The following is a 20336-nucleotide window of genomic DNA, read 5'->3' on the forward strand; positions in this document are numbered from 1 at the left end:
TCTTATTTTAAAATAGGATTTAGAAGCTTGTGAGCATACTGCATTTATAGTAAAATCTAACTTCTTTTTACTGAAAGAAATGCAAGATAATTTGAAGGAAGACTTTCATTAAGTAACACTTTCTTTCTCCCATTAATATGAATTATCTGGCTGATGAACAAAGAAGTTCTAAGAGGCCCAAAACCTGGCTTGTGCTGTACCAAGGACACCCCCACAGATGCTCTCAAACTCAACAGCTGGTCTGCAGAAGTGGAGTACATGCAAACTGAATGAAGCAGAACCAACATCAGTCACCCTTGAAAACAGACTTGAGCACTTCCTGTGCTATTGCATCAATTGTGGCTGTGCATCCTAGGTGCAGGCAATTACCCATATGGGAAGCATCCCCCATTTGCCCTTCACATCTAACTATCACTTTCTTTCAGCTCAGTAACACTTCTAAAGCCTCTTAGTTGGAAGCTACGTACTGCAACAAAAACATCCTTTCTCTATATACGAAACAGACAAGATTTGCACAACTGGTTAAAAACAGCTTTGAACATTTAATAAAAACTCATCCTAGAAATCCAACTTTCTGACGTGTGGTCCCCAAACTCTCCTCTTCATCCAAAACCTTCTGAAGTGATGCGTGCAATGACTTTCCTACTTTCTTTCCAGTCTACAATGCAAAGAAAGCAAAACAAGTCTGAGACATATGCTTATTAACAGGAAGACAACTCTCATGTCCTTTTGACAAATATTTTCCCATTAATGATTAATATACACCAGCTGGTATAACAAAAACAAAGTTTTAATTAAGAAAAATTATGGTGGTGGAAGTTCCATTTTAATTTGACTCAGTTCTGGAAAAAGTACAGCGCTCCTATTTATCACAGAAGTATCCCACAGTCATCAGTGCTAAATGCTGTGTCCCTGGATTGCCCAGGAGAACAAATTAAATTCACATCAGGCACAAACACACAAATTAGCCAGCATATGCAATACAAAGCAGTACAGTTTCTGTACAACACCATACGTACCCCTTGGTACCTAACTGGGTTGCTGTGTTTGGGGCAGTGTTGAACAGATAATCTCTCACCTCCCAAAAAACATCTTCTCATCATTACTTCTCATTTCTTCTCATCAGTTTACTCCCTCACTCCCTCAAATTGCTCACCACCTAGAAGAGTTCTTCTTCCAAAGCTTAAGCTTTAATGCCTCCCACAAACAAGTAAGGAAAAGAACTCTTAAGCAGAATAAAATGGTTTGAAGACTCCCATACACACCTCTGATTAGTGTTTATGGAAGCACTGTATCATCTCAAACACAGTTTTTGAGGGTAGACTGTACAATGAAACCACATCAGTTCATTTTCTAGTTAGGGCTCAGTGTAGAGTAAAGTTGGTCATCGAAACAGAACTTCTGATCACTGTTTTCTGCATTTAGACATCAGAAAATTTGCACTGGGGCTGGCTTCTACCATGAGCCTGTATCTAAACTAAGCACCTCTTACTCTGTAGCAGCCCTACACCTAAAACCTCAAGTCTTCTGTGACATTAGGTTAGAATTGGACTGAAAATCCATCGTGGCAGACATATCAGATGACCATATGAAGTTCTGTTCATTTTGTTTCTTTTTTAGGATGCCAGATCAGAGATAAACCCTACCTAAAGGTAGAGATAAACCTATCCTAACCAGCAGGATAAGTGACCTCTCTGGATGCAAGAAGACCCTCATTGGTACCGCCAAGATTAGAACTCTGGATTGACATAATGAAATAGGGAAATGCAACATCTACTCAACACAAAATTTCCACTGGAGAACAACTGTTTTCAAACTTGGCTCCAACTGCTGCATTCCTCACTACAGCCATGCTAAAATTAGCTCTGGATCTCTAGGAAACGGAGCCAGCTTTAAGTATTTAATTTTCATTCTGACTCAAAGTTCAAAACCCATTTCACTTTGATGTTCAAGGCCAAATCCAGGCATGAGAATTTATACTAGAAGACGGTTTCAAGAAGAGCCTGAAGTTTAAAATGGAATTCTCACATGGATGTGAACAACACCCAGATACTGGTATTTTAATGGAGTAAGGACATATCAAAAACCCAATAAAGGAGCAAAGAAAAACAACAGTAAAATGAGAAAAGCTTATCACAAAACAAATGAGTTGCTCTAGAACGAGCACGCCATGCACTAGCCTGGTAAAGTCCCAGTCCTACTTCCACAGGGACATTACCGTGTTAGAAGCTTTGCTCTTTCACTCTTTACAGGAAATAATGGGATAGGAGACATGTCTTACAGCTGTGGGTTGCCCAGCTGAAACAGATGTGAGTACTACGCACTCCAGGTATCCTGAAGTTTTACACAACTTCTATCCATATGCAGTTCTGTTTCAAAGGAACCGTCTGTGCCCTGTAACAAGTCTCTTTCACACCTAATACAAGCATCAGGGTCCTTGTTTTTGTTACTCTAACATTTCATATACTCAGGTTCCACTTCATCCAGTATCACCAGTATGCAAGACAGTAACTGCACAAAACTTCTTACCTCCATCATTTCAAAAATGCTCTCAGGATCAAGGCTACCTTTCCCTATTTTCTTCATACAAGTGAGGGCACCTTTACTGGTTATAGCAATAAGCAGGCTGGCCAAACAACAGGCTTCTTCCTGAAGGGTAGCATCCACCACATGCCTATATCCAATCTGTAAGTTAATGACAAAAGAATATGTCAGTTTGCAGTTGTTTAAGTTCTTTACTAAGAAATTAAACTGTAAGTTAGATAGTTACCTGTCAATCTCCTACCCTAACATCATGTAATCTTTGGTAGTGTTTAGAGACTGAGTTGATAGTACATCACTACAACAGCTTCTGACCACAAACTACATGCACATATGAAACAGAAATGAGATAACCATGTTTCTTCAGTTTTATTTTTTTCTGACCACCCTTCTAACTGTATGAAACTCCATACTCCCTTTTCATCTCATCTCCAAGGACGGAGTTCCCTCTCTTCCAGGCAAAAATGACAGATCTTGAGACTCAGGTGAGCTCCTGGTTCAGTCAGATGGACTTCCAACTTGTTATGTAACTTGCTTAAAAGATACATTGTACAAACTTCCCAGTAACAAAGCTAATCACTAACAGATGCAATGAAGAATGCAGCAGCCAGCAAAACAACTGTTAGCTGCGAGCTTCATGTGGAAAAGGAAAGTGAAAACCTGTTTGAAAGGATGATTTCACACCCATGAAAAGAGAGCTCCGCTCCCAGCAACAAACTCCAGGCAGATCACTCAACTTTTGAACTCTGCAATAATGCTTATTTGTTTCAACATACTGGAGTGTCTGTTGCTCTGAATGTTGATCAATGAGTAAATGAAAAACACACAATGATGAGATTTCAAGAATGCATCAAGAGGAAATGTGTAAGTCAGAGATGGAAAAAAAAGCTTGATAGTAGAAGTGGATGAGCCAACTGGAATACTTCCTAAGATGAACATATACACAGTTACCACTCATCCAACACCACTTTTATCTCTGAGGAAAAAAAAAAAAACCAACAGCTGAAATTAAAAGAAACTGAGGTCTCAGGGCAGGTGGTCAGAATTTTCCAGGCTTACTTTGTTCAACGTGACAATGCAGGGCACATCATCCACATTAAGTCGAATACAATCGTAAGGGTCATCAGAGAGCTCAATCTCTTTAGAGCCTTCTTCATCCTCCAGAACACGTACTTTGGGTATTCTGCAGAAACAAGTATGTGCAAGTTCATTGTCAGAACAGGCAGTGAAATGAGGCTACATGTTTAGAAAAAAAATCAGGACATTATCAAAACATTAACGACTTACTGAACAAAAAATGAAAGATATTCAGTTGAGTTGGAAGATATTCAGAATGACACTGTTCATTGGCATCATTCAGACCTGTAGTTGTCTGACCCTTGTAGACAACCATAAAGCTGTCAGAATCACAGCAATTGCATTGCTTGGCAGAGCCATGCTATCAGTAGCGAATGTAAGCAGTAAAGCAGCTCAGGAAACAGTGACACCAGTTAGGGAGACTTGGGGGAAAGGGTAGGATGACACTAGTAAAATCCTCTCTCTTCAGCAGCTTGGGAAGGTTGACAAGATATTCTCATTCTTTAGAAGCCAGAATTCTTAGCATAATGAATAGCCATTTAAATCAATTTAGCAGAAGATGGTATCTCAAGGAGACAAGAAATTCAGCATCTTACAGAACCTCATTTATCCAGGTGTCTGCTAGAATGCAGTACTGAGATACTCTGCTTTATTGGCCAGTACAGCCCCCACACAACTCAAGTGATCTGCTCCCACTTGTATTTGAACACAAGAACATAAAATACTTGAAGATATCCCTGGAAAGCTAATTTCAGTAACCGTGCGGAACATAACCTCAAACTCTTTTTATGTTAGCACTTTTACAGTAGCACTGTTTTTCATAGCTAGACTCTCAAGGTTACATTTGTTTATGCATTCGGCACCAAATCCCTCTCTAAGGTTGAGATAGGGACTGAATTTTTCTCCAGGAAACCAAAGTGATTTTTGTTGTTCCCTAGACAAATGTTTCAGTTATTTGTGGCTGGGGATATGAGAGCCAACAGCCAACCCATGTTTAGTAAAAACAAATTTCTTACAAAAATACTGCCCTGAGCCAAGCTAAAACTAAAACTTTCAGTAAGCAGATAGCTACTGCGTTTCAAGAAATTAGGATCAAAAATGCTCTGTGCTACGTAACAACTCACTGGAGAGGCATCAAAGTCTATTTTCAAGCTAAAAATATGCCATTAAAATTGATGGAATAAAGTCACAAGGTGACTGCTCCTCAGGGTATACAGACAATGCACAGCATTGGACACCAGCCTAGACAAGGAGTACATGTGCCAAAGCACTGCGTAAAGAGAAAGAAGATCAAGAAACAGTCCATGAGATTGATTAAGCAATTTTAACCTCCATCCCAAAATAGTAATGAAAGCACAGCAATGTTTGGGCTGCAACAAGAAGCTGACAGGATTCATACCTGAAAATTCCCTGCAAGGAACTCTTTTGGCCAAGAACAGGTAAGACAGAGTACAAACTACGACTACTGGAAGGGCTGAAAGACTATTGATCAAATGCAAGCACCATGTTAACATGAAAGAAAGGTACATACACATAAAAAACTAAGGATTCAAATGGGCATGAAGAGTGTTTGTAGCACAAAGAGCACATCCAGAAAATGTGAGATTTCCTCTCCAGGTTTGTGAAGATTTTTCTTAAGAACTAGCTGTACACGTTTGCTTTGTAGCTTTTATTCTTCTGTTGTGATTCCTGCAACTAATCAGCACAGAGATCTGTACAGCAGGACTCAGTCACATAATGAACAACGCTCTTGTCCGTGCAACAGAGACACGTGGTTCACAGCAGCAAAACCTGTTTTACACTTACATGCAGGTATCACTTACGGGGTGGCTGGTGGCCCTGCATGTGGCAGGGGGATTGGAGATTCATGATCCTTGAGGTCCCTTCCCACTCTGGCCATTCTGTGACTCTGTGATCAGTTCTGTACCTGCCATGCTGCCCAGCAAAAAAGCAGCACATCTGCACGCCTGTTGTGCTACAAACTCTGTAGCTTTTGCCATTTGCCTCGTTTCTGTTGCCTCAGTTGCAATGGAGCACATTCCATGGGATTAGGTTTAATGCTAAATTTTGATGTGGTGGCTGCTTGCACATTTTGCACTATCCACTTCAATCACGGATAAATCTAGCCTTAAGCACCTTCAGTTTTCAGTTAGGAATAAAGTCTGCTATCAGCCATCTTTCATACATGATCTGCATCTAGTTTTTAGAACACAGTAAGCAAGATGAATGAATCTCCAAAGAGTAAATATTCCCCCTGTGACAGTCATGTTGTCATTGCTCCATGGCTGAAGGGGATACAGTGAGTCAGGTCAGACATAACAGGATTTAAATACTATAATCCTTGCACAACATTCCCAAAGTTACTATAATGGATTTACTTAGCACTGAACAAAAAGTGTGCTGGATGACACAGCTATTATAAAACATGGTTAGAAGCAAAATTCTAAGGATAAAGCTTTTCAAATGCCCATCTGAATATCAGAAGAAAAAAAAATGTTTCAAAGAAAACAACCCAGCAAATTGAACTTTCTGCTCTTGATTTTAAAGCTGAATTGAAGGCTGACAAAGATCTGAAAACACTTAAAACCTGGCTGCAAACAGATTATGAAAGGCGAGTAAGACTCAAAGAGAGACACAGACTTCAAGTGAAGTTCAGAACACTTAATCTGAAGTGATCTTCAAATTGACATCACCTTACTCAGGCAATAGTACTTTAAGGAAAGTGGGCAGCTGCTCTAAACTACCTTTGTATCAATCCAAAGAAAACTTAGTAGACATTAAGGGAAAGAGGAAGGAATACCGAACAAGGACAACAGCTTTTCACTTCGAATTTCAGCCCTGACTCTGTGAGCTCTGATGAGATTAGATGTACTTGCATTCCCTGCTCCCGTCACAGCAGTTTTCACAAATCAAAACTAACATGCTTTCTGTCATGTCCTATCAGACCACATTTTGGTTGGATATCCTACACTGACAAGACTGAGGATGGTTACACACAGATCAAAGGCTGTACAAGAGACAGTTTCCAGAACAATCACAATATAGCCTCTATGTTTTCCATTTTCCTCCAAAAGCAACAAACTCATCTTTTTTTTCTTAACTTGTTTTTGAATGTGACCTTCACTCTTTATTCAAAACTAGAATTCTTCTTGAAGTAAGAAAAAAGGCAGAATAATCCTGCAAATAAAGGATGTGCCTTGGATCTGTGGAACAACTCACGTGGGAGCAACTGGTTTTAAACACTCAACTTTTGCATCCTGGAAGCCCACACAGAAAGAGAGGAATTTCTTCCTTTTAGACTGCTGTCAAGTCTCTGTGAGCTGTTAACTTATTACACTATTTCTTACCTTACAAAAACAATCCACTGCTAAAAGGTACAGTTGAGAACTTAATTAAGATGGGAAAATTCTCAGCAATACAAAGAAGCCATTGTCTCAGGTGGGTTTCCCCCTTCCCCAGCATTAAGGTGTTTATAACCCAATATATTGTCTCTGTCTTCAGTTTATTTTCTTCTTCTTGCATGCCCTTTTCCAGCTCCAGTACTGCACACTGCTTCCCTGAGGAATAAGCAAGAACTGTGCCACTGACTTCAGCACATCTCTAATTTACAGCTGGAAAACAACTGGAGATCCAATTTAAAACTTTTATGCCTTTAAGATTCTCATTTTTGCACCTCTTCCAGACATTTATGCGAGCTTTTTTAGAAAAACCATTCACTGGTCTCTTTCTCAAGGGTGCTACAAAACTCTATATTCCCTTAAGATAACGAAGATAAAAACACTAGAAAAAATTGCTTCTGAATACTACTGTCCTCAGAACACTCAAAATGTAATTGTATTAATGATACTAGCAGATTTCATTCTTCTGTTCTTTGAACTAAAATGCACAGGAAAACTCAAACTAAGACACATCATTTCACAGTCCCCACAACCTCTCAAACCATTTCTCCCCTCTGTTTCAAAGGCAGCTGTGTATTAACAGCCAATAAGAAAGAACATGGGAAAATAGAGCTAGTTACAAGCCTGCTGGTCATCCTGGCACAGAGAGGGCTTCTTAGTCAGAAGCATCACCTGTCAGTAAATGCTGCTTATTTAACAAACACAAAGGCCTTCAACAACTTGCAACAAGACTATAGTGTGAACACAGTGCAATACAACACTTCATTGGTAGGAGAAAGTCATGAGTTCATGTTACTTGCCTGCAAACAGACTGCTTTTTACCTGAACTGAAGTCACAGTTAAGATTTTCTTACTTAAAAACAGTGAGCACAAAAGGCTGAGCTCATAGAAAGTATTTCTCTTCCCCTGTCACTTGCACTCACATGAAATGAGCTCTGTGCTTTACCTTGTGTTAAAGAGAGCTGCCTTCACCGCGATAGAGATTGCATCAAAGAGGTTCCCACCACATTCCAGTAACTGGGGAAAAGAAAAAAAAAAGAATCTTTTTAAAAGAAAAATCGAGTTAGTACCTTTAAATGAAGTCTCCAAAGAATTCTAAGAACTAGAATAGGCTAAAAAAAAGTTATCTTAAAAGCCTATGGCAATGAACACCAGGTACGAGATTAAGATTTCTGTAGACTGCATTATGCATGGGAAATAGAAGACTTAAAGCACTTCATAACAAAATTAATGATAAAATTTCATAATAGAAGCTGAACTGAATTCACTACTATTCTTACTCTTCTCAGTAAGGCTGTCAAGTAGAATACAACCAGACTATTTCCGATACACTCAGAATGTTTAAAGTTAGCTCAGGAAACATCACCTTCTATTTAGTATTTCAAAAAGGAATCTTTGTTTTTTTAATATTAGATGGGCAAACCCAGTTGGTGTTACTGTTTCTGAAAAAGCAATGCAAATTCTCACCTAGGACAGAGAGTGAAGTTGTTTAATACTGTCATACATGAAATTTATTACACAAAGTACAGTGTGAAGGCACTTCTTGATTTATCCTCTATTCTTTATGGAAAAGGAGTAATCCTTTCCATAAAATTCCAGTTTCTCTTGTAGCTGACAAAGATCTAAGGAAATTCTGTTCTCAAAGCCTGCTTATTGATAGCACTGTCACTTGAATCAAAGCCTGTGGAAGGAGGCTAGCTCAGTTTCTTTCCATTAAAGTCAGGAGAAAAACAGCCAAAAAGATGAACAGCACTGCATACTATTATAAAATAGCAGGGCTCCCATAACCACTTATACCTTCTATAGGCTGACAGACAACTCAGAGATGCATTTAGTGATAGCCTAGTGATAGCTCTCTGACAAGTCTCTCTCTCCACTCTGAGTTTGCTCACAGACAGTACTATTTGATGATCAAATCCCCACAAGCATTTGAAACTATGCTGGTACGAACACTGGACGTAATGCAGAAGCATTCATTCTACGCTGCACAACGAGAGCAAAACAAGTCTTACAGCACTGACGGTTCTTCGAAATCTATTTAAGAACGAGATTTCCTCCCACACTGGGAGAGAGTCATAAATCAGATATTCTGGAAAGACAGCTTATTTTTATTAAGACAGACTGAATTGTGTAAACAGAATGACAAAAAGTTGGGATGGAAAGCTAATACAAAGGTAATCAAATTATTTCCTTGCCAACAGCTGCTGGATACAGAGAGGTTAACTTGCCACTTTCAGGCACTATTGGATTTTAGTGGATAATGGAATAAGCCTGCAATATTTTTGTTATTAAAACACAATAAAGGGATGTGCCTGTACTGTTACTAGGTTTGTGTTCAAGCTACTATTCTAAAGCCTTATCTGTATTACACTGGCGCCTATGGGCTAGGAACTCAGCCTGTACCAAGCATGGTGAAACAATTCCTCCAAAAATAAATGAATGCCCTCTTTTCAGCCTAAGCATGTTGTCATGTTGTACTGAGGTTTCTCCATCCCCCTGCATTCATATCTTTTTTTTAAATAAAACAAAAGGACTGAAGAAAGCCTGCTCAACTCTGAGTTTTGGGAAGCAAAAGTTTCTAGGAAGGACTCACTTCTAATTTACTGATACACAAAAGAGAAAGTTATCATGAGTAGAAAAACAAACTATTGCAGGTCTTGCCTTATTCAGAGACTTTAATCAGAAAGGACTGATTTCTAAGTTGTTGGGTTTCTTTCCTCCAACAGGACTGGGTTAAGATGGGGATCTCCTGAAGAATGCTCAGTAACATTTCAACAGAACCTAATGCAAGATCCAAGCACACCACGTAGTACAATGAGATAGGGAATGGAAAAAGAATGCACAGCTTCAGCTCTCCTTGCTCAGTGTGGCAGCCTGCTGGTGTGAGTTATGTGAAGAAGGCAAAATGTGTCAAAAACATCCCTCCAAATCTCCTAAAACTTTATTTCAAACATTAATAACTCGGGAAGGGAAAGAAAAAGACAGAAAGACAGAAGGTGAGAACAGGCCGTAGCTCTGCAGTGCTGTACAACTCCCACATTCAAAGAGTAGCTCACACATCTGACCTTCTGCTGTTATTAAGAATATTTTGAAAGGTCAAGGTACATTTCTCAATCTTTAAATCATATCCATGTGTGGAGAGTGGGGTTTCTGAGTGATCAAGCAGCACCTATGTAACGTGTCTGGCTGAAATCTGTAAGTATGAAGTACTTGCATCAAGTACAAGTATCACATGTGATACACACATTTTCTTTTTGGAAAAAGAAACAATACAAATACCTTAAAAAAGTTAAAATGCAGAAAGCTCGGGCAGCGTGGGGGCAGAATAGGAATCTTAACATTATCTAATTCTATCTACATCACAGCTCTTCTGTGGCTGTCGCATAAAATTATGCAGAATGCTACATTAAAAGTCTCCTCAACTTTAGAATCCTAGTTACAACGGATTCTTTATTGATACTATAAATAAAGCTAAACAGAATACACTACAGAACATGGGTGTTCATAATCCTGACATGACAAGTAGCTTAAAAACATCAAGGCTGTTCTCCTCTGGAGCTGTGGACAATCGACAGATTTGTGCAGAACAACTCAAATAAATATCAGTTATAACCCATACAAAAGTTGAACAGAATAATTTCTGCAGCAATCAGCATTACTGAAGTCCTTGTTTATGCTGCAGAAGCAGCACATGGCTTAAATAAGCACAGCTCTTAACATCCTGCACCTCTGCATGCAATTACCTAGTAACGGAAGGTCCCGGTATTTCTGAGAACTGGCACTTCACTCCCTATTAAACTGTGCCAGGCTCCACTGAGGTGGTGACTGGAGTTGTTAAAGCGCTCGTCAGTGATACATATTTGATCATTCTGTATTTGGAGAAAGCCAGAGTACGTTCCATGTCTATGTAACCAGAGTAATGGTTTTGCTATTTAAAAACTCAGTGGATTAATTTTCACATTTATTCGTATTTCATTCTTGTTTTAATACAAGTCTGTCTGCACCTTTTTGGGGAGGCAATGCAGTTTAACGTGTAGTAAGTAATTCATAGACATTAATTGATTCCAGTGCGTAAGATCCCTCAACATAATTTCAGTTACACATTTGGCAAGTGGAAACTCAACTCTGCACCAGTAAGAGTAGGAAACAAAGCTCTGGAGAGTCTGACTTGCAGAATTCTATTAAATTGCCATGATGGGAATTTAAATACAGCATTACTTGGAAACTGAGCTGCTGCACACACAAGACTTACACGCACAAAACTGAGTTTCCAGTTTTTAATGGGAACAAATATTCACTTTCTTTTTTACATTCAACATGTGTATACAAATTCCACAAAAGTGCCTAGGCCAAATGTTACGTCTGCCATACAAGTTTCACTGAACAAAGAAGCTGACAGGAGGGAAACTCATATTAGGGCTAATATACCTTCATGCTCAGTTATGCTCAATCAAATGATACATTCACTTAGAAAAAAGTTCAGCCTTCTTTAGTGGCAACTTCCCTGTGAATATGAGTTCACTGATTTTATTGGTGACAGATTTGCAGTATTTCAATCTGTTTTATTAGCTCTGTAGCAGAGCAGAAAGAGGAGGAAAAGAATAAGCAGAATGCAGTGACTATTATAGACAGATTTGCAAGAGAGTAGCCACCCATGCTGTGAAACATTAAGCTGGATTAGAGGAAGAATTTTTTATATGAAGCTAAACACAGCTATGCTAATGCCAATGCCTTGAAAACCTCCTTGGACCTTTTTAGTTTTCATTTTCTTACTTACCAATACATCAACATAGAGAACCCAGCAGTGTTCCCTGGGATTAATGCAAAGAGATTTCAAGTCTACGCTCCCCTCACTGCTAAATATTCTGTAGAGAGTACTTGCTATCTCTGTGCCAAGTTCTTCTCCTCCCCGGCCTTCAAATTCAGGAGTAGCATTTGCAGAACTGGATAAAGAAGAAGAAAAAAATACCTTTCACTTTTGAGCTGCATTTCTTAAGTGCAAATATATACCTCAGCATAAAATACTAGAAATCTCCAAGGATTTATGTGTACAAGAATAAGCACTTAATCTGTGAAAAAATTATTTCCATTTTGCATAACAAAATGCCTTAATGCAGATGGATTGTCTATACTAGGTACCAAATCTGACACTGACTAAATTCCAGTCTTCAGTTCCCAGCATCAGCATGAAAGGTAGTAAATTCCCCCTGCAATTAGTTCTTAGGCAATCTCACCTTCTATTGCCTCAACACTTTCAAGAAAAAGAAATGAGAGAAAATTGTACTAAGTTCAGAATGGCCAAAAAGGCAGCCTGTTAGAGATGAATGTTAAATTAACAAGATAAGAAAGGAAGGCAAGAATGTAATTAATAAGGTAAGAAGAGAAAGACGTGATGTTATAACAAGGATTTGCAGAATTCATATGATTGCCTGATTTAAATTGGTAATTTCTTTTCTGTGAGCATACTCCGTGCCACCAAACCTCTTACAGACTGCAGTTCATTATTTTCAGCAACCACTGTTTATGGACAGGAGCTAAAAAACATCTTTTTCCAGAAAGAATCCAACAAAAAAAACACGTGTGGTCTTTGTTTTCCCAATTCCAATATAATAAACTTCATGAGGTCGTGCAATAAAGTGTTCACAGCTAAGAACAACATTCTAACAGCAGGCCCATGCAAAATAAATAGAAACCAAAACCTCGAAATCACAATGAAAAGGAGCAGAAATGCCCAGAGATGAATACATGGTATGATAAGAAACATTTTGAACACACTCCCAGTGTACAGAGAGGGCAAAAGCGTGCTCAAAAGTGGACTTCTGGCAAGCACTGCAGATTTTGGTTTTAAATAAATTAGTCACATCTCCATCTCTCCAAGATCAATTTCTCTTGACAGAATATGAGAATGAAGGAGATTCCTCAGAATTAGCTTGATATGTACAAATCTCTGAATGTAAAATACCTGAATTGCACTGGCTAGGCACCCTGCAGTGCCAATTCCTCATGCACTTTTTGTACCAATACGATGATCCTTAGCTCTCTTCCAACACTGAAAGAATGCAAACATACAGCACAAAACAAACTCTTGGAATATAATTGCTTCACCTTTAAAACTTAAACCATCAAGGGTGCTGTATCAACACAACTGTGGAGCCTACAAGGGAAGCCCCTGCTACACAGCAACTCTCCCAACTTTGCACAACTGATGAAAATCCAGAATGCTGGGAAGAGCTACTGGATTTCCTAGGAGTTATTTGCTGCTTATATAAGGAGATTTTACTATACATGCTAAAAAAATCAATACTGCTGTCAATGAAGCACTGACCTATGCTTACAGACCACTTTTACTGTGCAAATAAGCACTGAAAATGTAATGCTATTATTTGCAGTTGCATTAATATTATAGAATCGTAGAATGGTTTGTGTTGGAAGGGACCTTTAAGATCATCTAGTTCCAACCCCCTGCAGGGACACCTCCCTCTAGACCAGGTTGCTCAAATCCCCATCCAGCCCGGCCCTGCATGCCTCCAGGGAGGGGGCATCCACAACCCCTCTCTGGGCAACCTGTTCCAGTGTCTCACCACCCTCACAGAAAAGAATGTCTTCCTTAGATCTAGTCTAAATCTACTCTCTTCCCATTTTAAAGCCATGCCCCTCCATCCTGTCGCTACATACCCTTACAAAATTCCCTCCCCAGCCTTTCTGCAGGCCCCCTTCAGATACTGGCAGGTTGCTGTAAGGTCCCCCTGGAGCCTTCTCTTCTGCAGGCTGAAAAGCCCCAGTTCTCTCACTCCTCATAGGGGAGGTGCTCCAGCCCTGATTTCGTAAGACAGGACCATAATTAAATGTACCTTAAATCTGGAAATATTTCCAAGTCAAGGCTTTAGGTTGTGTTAAAGGAGAACTTACCCACTCAAGCAGTTTTTTTGCAAGTTCACCATACCATTCTGTTTAACTTCTCTTTAGAGTACAGTTCCTGCAAGCATTACGCTTTTCATGAGAAGTTGAATCATAAAAACTTTAATCTACAGCTCATTATTTTTAAACACCAAGTTTTATCAAATGCTCTAGTTTTGAAATACAAATGGTTGCTTTCTTTGACAGCAGGTCAAAGGTGAGAAGAACGCAAGACCCAACTGGAATACTGCAAGTTTTACTGCATCTTAATGCCATCATTATTTTAACACTTCAGTTCCACACAACCCAAGTGCAATTCAGAAGTAATGTTGTCAGGGTACTGACATAATAACTATGTGGTAAATACTGCCACCCAATGCTCACAGAATACTTCAGTAATTTAGACTCTCAATAAAATGAAAGAGGGTTATCTAGTACACTAATAAAGGAAAAAGCCCAGAAGTATGTTTTACAAAACACAGAAAGAACTTAATAGTGACCATAGTGAGTACAGAGCACAGGAAATTTCTACTCTTAGAATGTAGATTTGGAGAATTTTAAAACCATTTCATTGTCACATCACACAACATTCAAGATTCTTCTGCCACAGATTGCTTCCTTAAAAATATTTTTTCTGTTCCCCGTTTAAAATCTTTCTCCCAGTAGCTGAAAACTGTTGCTCAGGCCTTTAATATACTGTCATCTACAATGCAAGAAATTATAGTAGGGAAAACATTTAACCAAATGACAGATAATCTTAAAGATGTATTTACTTTACTAGTTTAAACAATGTAAAATCCAAGAAGCACATAGAAGAACCTCACTATGAGAAGCAGTGTATCAAAATGTGCTGAATTACTACCACCTAGTGGGAGCCTGAAAAAGCATCAGAGCACTGAGAACATCTCACTACCCTATCTATGCAGAAACCAAAAAGCTTTCACTTCAAACGGTGTCTTTGGGCTCTTTGTTAAAGCTAGAAGCCACCTTACCTTGACAGCACAAGCACAGGAGAAGTGATTACTCTTCTCTCAAATTTATGCTTTTGGCCTGTGTTATTACAGAAAGTGAGAACAGCACATTTCTAGAATCAACAAGATCCATCGATACTGCTGCACATCTCCCTCCCATCTTACAAAGCAGTGGTTAATAGCTACAAATTAGAACCTAACATTAATCTAATGAGTTAAAGTTTTGCTGTTCCTGCTGATGAACGGAAAGATCTGCCACCTGTATGTCATCTCTGGAATATTTCTTGCTGTCACTTCCAAGCACTGCTGCTGGGCAGAACACTAACACAAGCGTTAGCGTTAGAGAGTACCAGCGTTTAGAGCTTCTTTTGTTGGACTTTGTCTGAAAACCAACAGAAGCAAATAAAAACTACTTGGAGTATTTCATACATGAGCTTTATAAAGAAGTCAGCTCAGATACTACCTAAAAACAAGACCAAATCTGGGAAGAACACCCTACTGTCTTACATTTTTTGAACAGTAGTCACAGATAAACTAATTCCTAGGTGGGTCCTTTCCTTGGCAAACCATAAGTTTCCATAGCTAACCAGGAGACTGTGATGTATGCATGAATTCTTAGATAAAATTGCATAATGCCAGAGATACAAAAGTATTTACACAGATAATACCAGTTACCTCAAAAAGATTATCAGATATATGAGTTTCTCTAAATAAGCATATCTCAGGTTTACTAACACAGATTTAACTTCAGAGTACCAACAACAACAACAACAACAACAACAAAAAAATATATATATATCATAGGCAGAAGAACTAATCTGACAGTGACAAAGCTTTGAGAAGCTCTCAAAGCATTTTATTTCATTAAGAACAGCTTTATGAAATCTGCAAGACATGGATGCCACAGCTTCAGACAGCAGAGTCAGGAATAAGACCAAGATGTCACTAAGCTATCTCAGAGCAGCTCTGTTTCCTTCTAGCTTCCTTCACAATTCAGATGCTACTAAGCCTGTAAAGATAAGCAATGGTTTATTTGTAGCACAAAGCTTGGAACGCCATTGAAGACAGTTATCACTGTGGTTAATGAAATACTGATTTGATGATAAAAGTGATTAATAAACCCACGTTCTAATCAACCTTTGTATCTGAAGTTTATGTCATGTGTATTTTTTTTAATGGATGGTCTTGCACAAAGTACACTTTTTACACTGCTTTCAAAGACAAAGTAAGTAAAATCCTTTGAGATACAGTTTTAAGTATAATCTCTGTAAGTTAATTCTTTTCTTCCATCATCTCAGTATCTGGAATACTTCATTACTAAAAGACATTGTCTATATTCAATCAGTGTTTAAAAAAAAAAAAAAGGCAACTGATACTATAGAGCTGAAATGATGTTTCTGAACATTCACCACAGCTAAGATAGTAAAACAAACTGCTTCTGTTATTCAGACACTTAAAGCAGGTTAGGGCAGTGAAGATATACATTTCAGATCTGATTAATTTTTTATTTCAAACGTGAGAAGCAAAGAAGTGTATATGCATACTGCTCTACTACCTTTTCTTCTAATATACTAACCAGTCAACAAAGAATTCCAGATAACCTTCATCTGGTTTCTCCAACTTCGGTGTCCCCATTTCAGCTTTTACACCAACCAAGATATCAGTATGTCCCTGTTAAAACAAAAATACATCACACAGCTAGAACTATGGTAAAAATACACTCAGTTAAGATGCCTACAGCAAGCAAACATTTCTGTCTATTCTGTTGTCTTTGCTACTTGCTCTATCAGAGAATCTCAAAACAGAAAGGCTTTAGGAGAACAACGCTGTGCCCACATAACAGCTTTCTCTATGTTTAGAAGACAATCTTAATAGCTACAGCTTTTTATCATTTCAGTTCTGGATCAGTTATTTCTGCAGAATATTTATAATACTGCCAAAAAATGCCTGTTTTCTTTACAGTCAACACATGCCAGAAGTAGCTTTGCTTCACTTAAAGGAACAGAACTATTTTTCCAGTGATTAAGCACAACAGTATCTAACATTGAGTAGCAGACCAGTTTCAGGCTCCGCTATAAATCTAGCTCAAATAGGTTAAGCTAGCTTGAATTATTCACACATCTTGTCATTATTTCCTCAAACCATCATTTCAATTAGTGCTAAGCATATACATACATGCATAGGTTGCTCTGAAAAAAATCTAAAAATATTTCCATGGAAAATATAAGAGCTGCAAAGAGCACAATAACATTATTCAATTGAAGAAATTCTCAGCTACAAAACTTTATCAACACAGTCACCATCACTCTGCACCACCGAAGAACAAGAGACTGAAAGCTGAGATCACAAAAATCTGCACCAGCAGAGGTAACCTACTGTTTCATAGCTATGACTGCACCATTGCTAGGAAAACATTGCCTGAGCAGTCCATTTTCAATCAGCCCAAAACAGGGGGAAGACAGGAGGCACCAAATCCGGACTACAAAGTGGGTGTGATAGGACAGTCCAGCCAAATTTGGCAATATGCTCCATGGTCTTGAAACTGGTATGGGGCCTAGTGTTACCAAACTGCAAGAGAAAAGCTGTCTTCATCTCTGTCTGACCCTGAAAGTTCAAGCCTTCAGCTTAGTCAGTGTCACAATGCAGCAGTCAGAGCTGATGTTTTGTCTGGGTTTAAGGAAATCCAATAGGATCACTTTTTTCCTATCCCAAAAGACAGTGCACAATACTTTACCCACTGAAGGCTGTCTCTTGAACTTTTCCTTCAATAGGAAATTCACATGCCACCACTCCATGGACTGCATTTTGACACCAGTGCATAGTGGTGACACCACATCTCATCACCATACTGATGTGATCCAGGAAAATGTCACCTTCAGCCTTGTATTGGTCCAATAGATCCTGACAAACTTACATATGGTATTCATTCTGCACCTATGTTCATGGGAGCCACCTGGCACACATTTTCTGATATTCCAACACTGCTACCATCATTTCTGATGCACTGAAGCTAATATTCAGCTCCATACAGAGTTCCCTGGTCATAACCTGCTGATTTGCACAGATGAGCTGATCAAGACACTTAATTTCATCATGTGACAGCTGTGCATGGCCATCCAGAACATGTCTTGTATTTCATGTTACTGTTGCCACTGCTGAAATGCATCACCTACTGCTTCACTGTGCTCACATCCATTGCTGGGCTTCTATCAACATTCAGCAAACAACAATGAATGTCAGTAGGTGCAAGTGCTTCAACATAAAGGAATTCAATTCCACATCTTTACCTCAGAAACATTTCCATGTCAGACACCATTCTGTCAGACTGCCCTTCTGCTGCTCACATGGCAACAAAATGGAATGAAATACTGGTGGGAAGATTCAACCTTTATTGCCATACCAACATCTGCTTCTAATGCTGTGGGCCAACATCAAACAGGAGACGCTGTTTTTAGAGCAGCTCTCACAATAGAGACACACACAGACATATTTACAGACAGCAACTATTTATCATAAGCCAATTGAAATAAGCCAGTTTCATCAGCAACATACGTGACTCCTGAGAGATTCACCTACCAGCTTCACTCTCGCAGATCCACTTGTGTTGGATACCACATCCGTTTCCACTTCTGCACATCTGTAATCTTCACAGCCACGGCCATCCACACGGAGATCCTCCTAAACACGACAACCAACGGATTTTGCTTAAGGGAATCACGAACGTAAAGATAAGAACTTGCGCTTTTAAAGTTTCCTTTTCCCGTGCCAAACACATCAACAAAGAACGAAAAGCAACTTTCACGTAAGAGTACAGCAGTACAGCCGTTACCTGGACGCCGTGTATGATGTACAGCTTCTCCGCATCACTCAGCACCACAGACGCCATGGCGCTGCGCGCGCTGCACAACGCTTCCGCTTCCGGCCGGCAACCGGCAGCCGCCCCTCCCTCAGGGCCAGGCGGCGGGAACGAGCAGGCGCGCGCCCCCAATCACGTGAACTCCCCTGGGGGGGCGGGCTCTACGCCTGCGCACGGCCCCATTTCCGCAGGCGGGAAATGGTGCGGGTCGCCCTCGTGTAGTGTGCCGCGAGGCGGGTCCTGTCCTGTGTTTGTGCCCTTAGCTGAGGTAAAAGCGCCCCGAGGGCACTCGAACGCGTAGAGAAGGCTCGCTCGGCGCTCAGACCGTGAGGAAATACGGAGTTTTACCTCATGGAGGCATCGCGGTGGGGAAAGCAGCGCTGGCCCAGTGCTGGTGGTGTGGGAACGCGATTAAAGGCTCCGGCTTGACACTACACTGTAATTGAGGGTTGTTTATTTTGGCAGCTTTCTTTGAAGTTTTGCACGCTCAGCACAGCTCTTGTGTATCGTTTCCAAATTATTTTGAAGCTGCCTTGAAGCCTCATGCAGGTGTGTGCCAGCTGATGAGGGCCCACGGGCTGTACACCAGTGTCAATGGTAGCCAGGCAGGCATGTTTCTGGGCCACGTAGTGCACTGCTGTCCTGTGCTGTACTGAGCACTGCCCCACAGGGAGGGCTGGCCATGGGGCACTCAGCCGCCAGCTGGACCTGTGGAGGCGAGCAAGAGACAGGCAAGAGAGGCAGGCAGAGCCTCTGTTGGCCTTGTGGAACATTTCTTGGCCCTGATGTGCAGTGTGAGACCTGCTAGAAGGCTCTGTACAAAAGTGAGCTCATCTGAATGGAGATGTCGGCAGGTGTGCTGCGGAGTGCTTCCCACGAAGTGAGATGAGGCTCTGGCTCTGGTCCTGCCTGGCTCCCAGCCACATCCAGCCACATCCACAGTTGGTCAGACACAAGGAGGGGCAGCTTGCTTCCTCGATTTCTGCCATCCCAGCCCGGAGCTGACCTAGCATGGCCAAAGCCTCGCGCAGTCCAGAAGCACAGCCAGTAGCTCCTCCCTGCTCACAGGCAAGTAGGCATCCAGGCAGGTCTTGAACGTATCCAGAGAAGGAGACTCCACAACCTCCCTGGGCAGCCATTTCCTACTTTGATAGTAAAGTAGCTTTACACAAGCACAGGAATTCTGGATCCAGCTCGTTTATCTGTCTCACGCAGCCTCCAGGGCTGGCAGATCACTGCCCCTTTCAGGAGGGGTGGCTTCCCTGGAGGACTGAACTCCTCAGAGGCAAGGTTGCCCTGAAGGCTATCGGATAAAAGGATGCGCTGTCGTTTTTAACAAGCACACAGTGATGTCCTTTCGGCAGACGGATGACCTGTGTTGGCTGAAATTAAAAAAAGACCGGGAGGGAGCCCGCAGAAGCTCACGCTGCCCGGCGAAGCTGCGGGTACCGCAAGCGGCAGCCGCCGACCGGGAGCGCCGAGCAAATCCAGCGGCCCCAGGTGCCGGCTGCGGCTGACCGGCTGCGCGGATCCGCTACCCGCATGGTGCCGGGGCCCAGAGCCCGGGGCGGGGCCGGCCGCCGCCACTTCCTGGTT

The 20336-nt window shown here is 40.7% G+C and overlaps 1 protein-coding gene across 1 annotated transcript; it reads right to left on the bottom strand.

Moving 5' to 3' along the window:
• Positions 1-522: 522 nt before the first annotated feature.
• EXOSC7 (exosome component 7) lies at positions 523-18855 on the bottom strand. Its single transcript, XM_052694223.1, has 8 exons — positions 18714-18855; positions 18461-18562; positions 16461-16555; positions 11794-11959; positions 7963-8033; positions 3601-3724; positions 2530-2685; positions 523-658 (listed from the first exon to the last, which is right to left on the bottom strand). The coding sequence occupies exons 1-8, from the start codon at positions 18768-18770 to the stop codon at positions 554-556; spliced, it is 876 nt and encodes a 291-aa protein (XP_052550183.1). The 5' UTR covers positions 18771-18855; the 3' UTR covers positions 523-553.
• Positions 18856-20336: the final 1481 nt, after the last annotated feature.

Source organism: Tympanuchus pallidicinctus, unplaced genomic scaffold (assembly GCF_026119805.1).
Source record: "Tympanuchus pallidicinctus isolate F22 unplaced genomic scaffold, pur_lepc_1.0 scaffold3, whole genome shotgun sequence".
NCBI classification, from domain to species: Eukaryota; Metazoa; Chordata; class Aves; order Galliformes; family Phasianidae; genus Tympanuchus; species Tympanuchus pallidicinctus.

Coding starts and splice junctions, on each gene's coding strand:
- EXOSC7 (XM_052694223.1), bottom strand. CDS start 18,770: ATGGCGTCTGTGGTGCTGAGTGATGCGGAGAAGCTGTACATCATACAC. Junction 18,563..18,713: donor ACATCATACACGGCGTCCAG/GTAACGGCTGTA, acceptor TGTCGTGTTTAG/GAGGATCTCCGTGTGGATGG. Junction 3,725..7,962: donor GCAGCTCTCTTTAACACAAG/GTAAAGCACAGA, acceptor TTGTTTCTGCAG/AATACCCAAAGTACGTGTTC.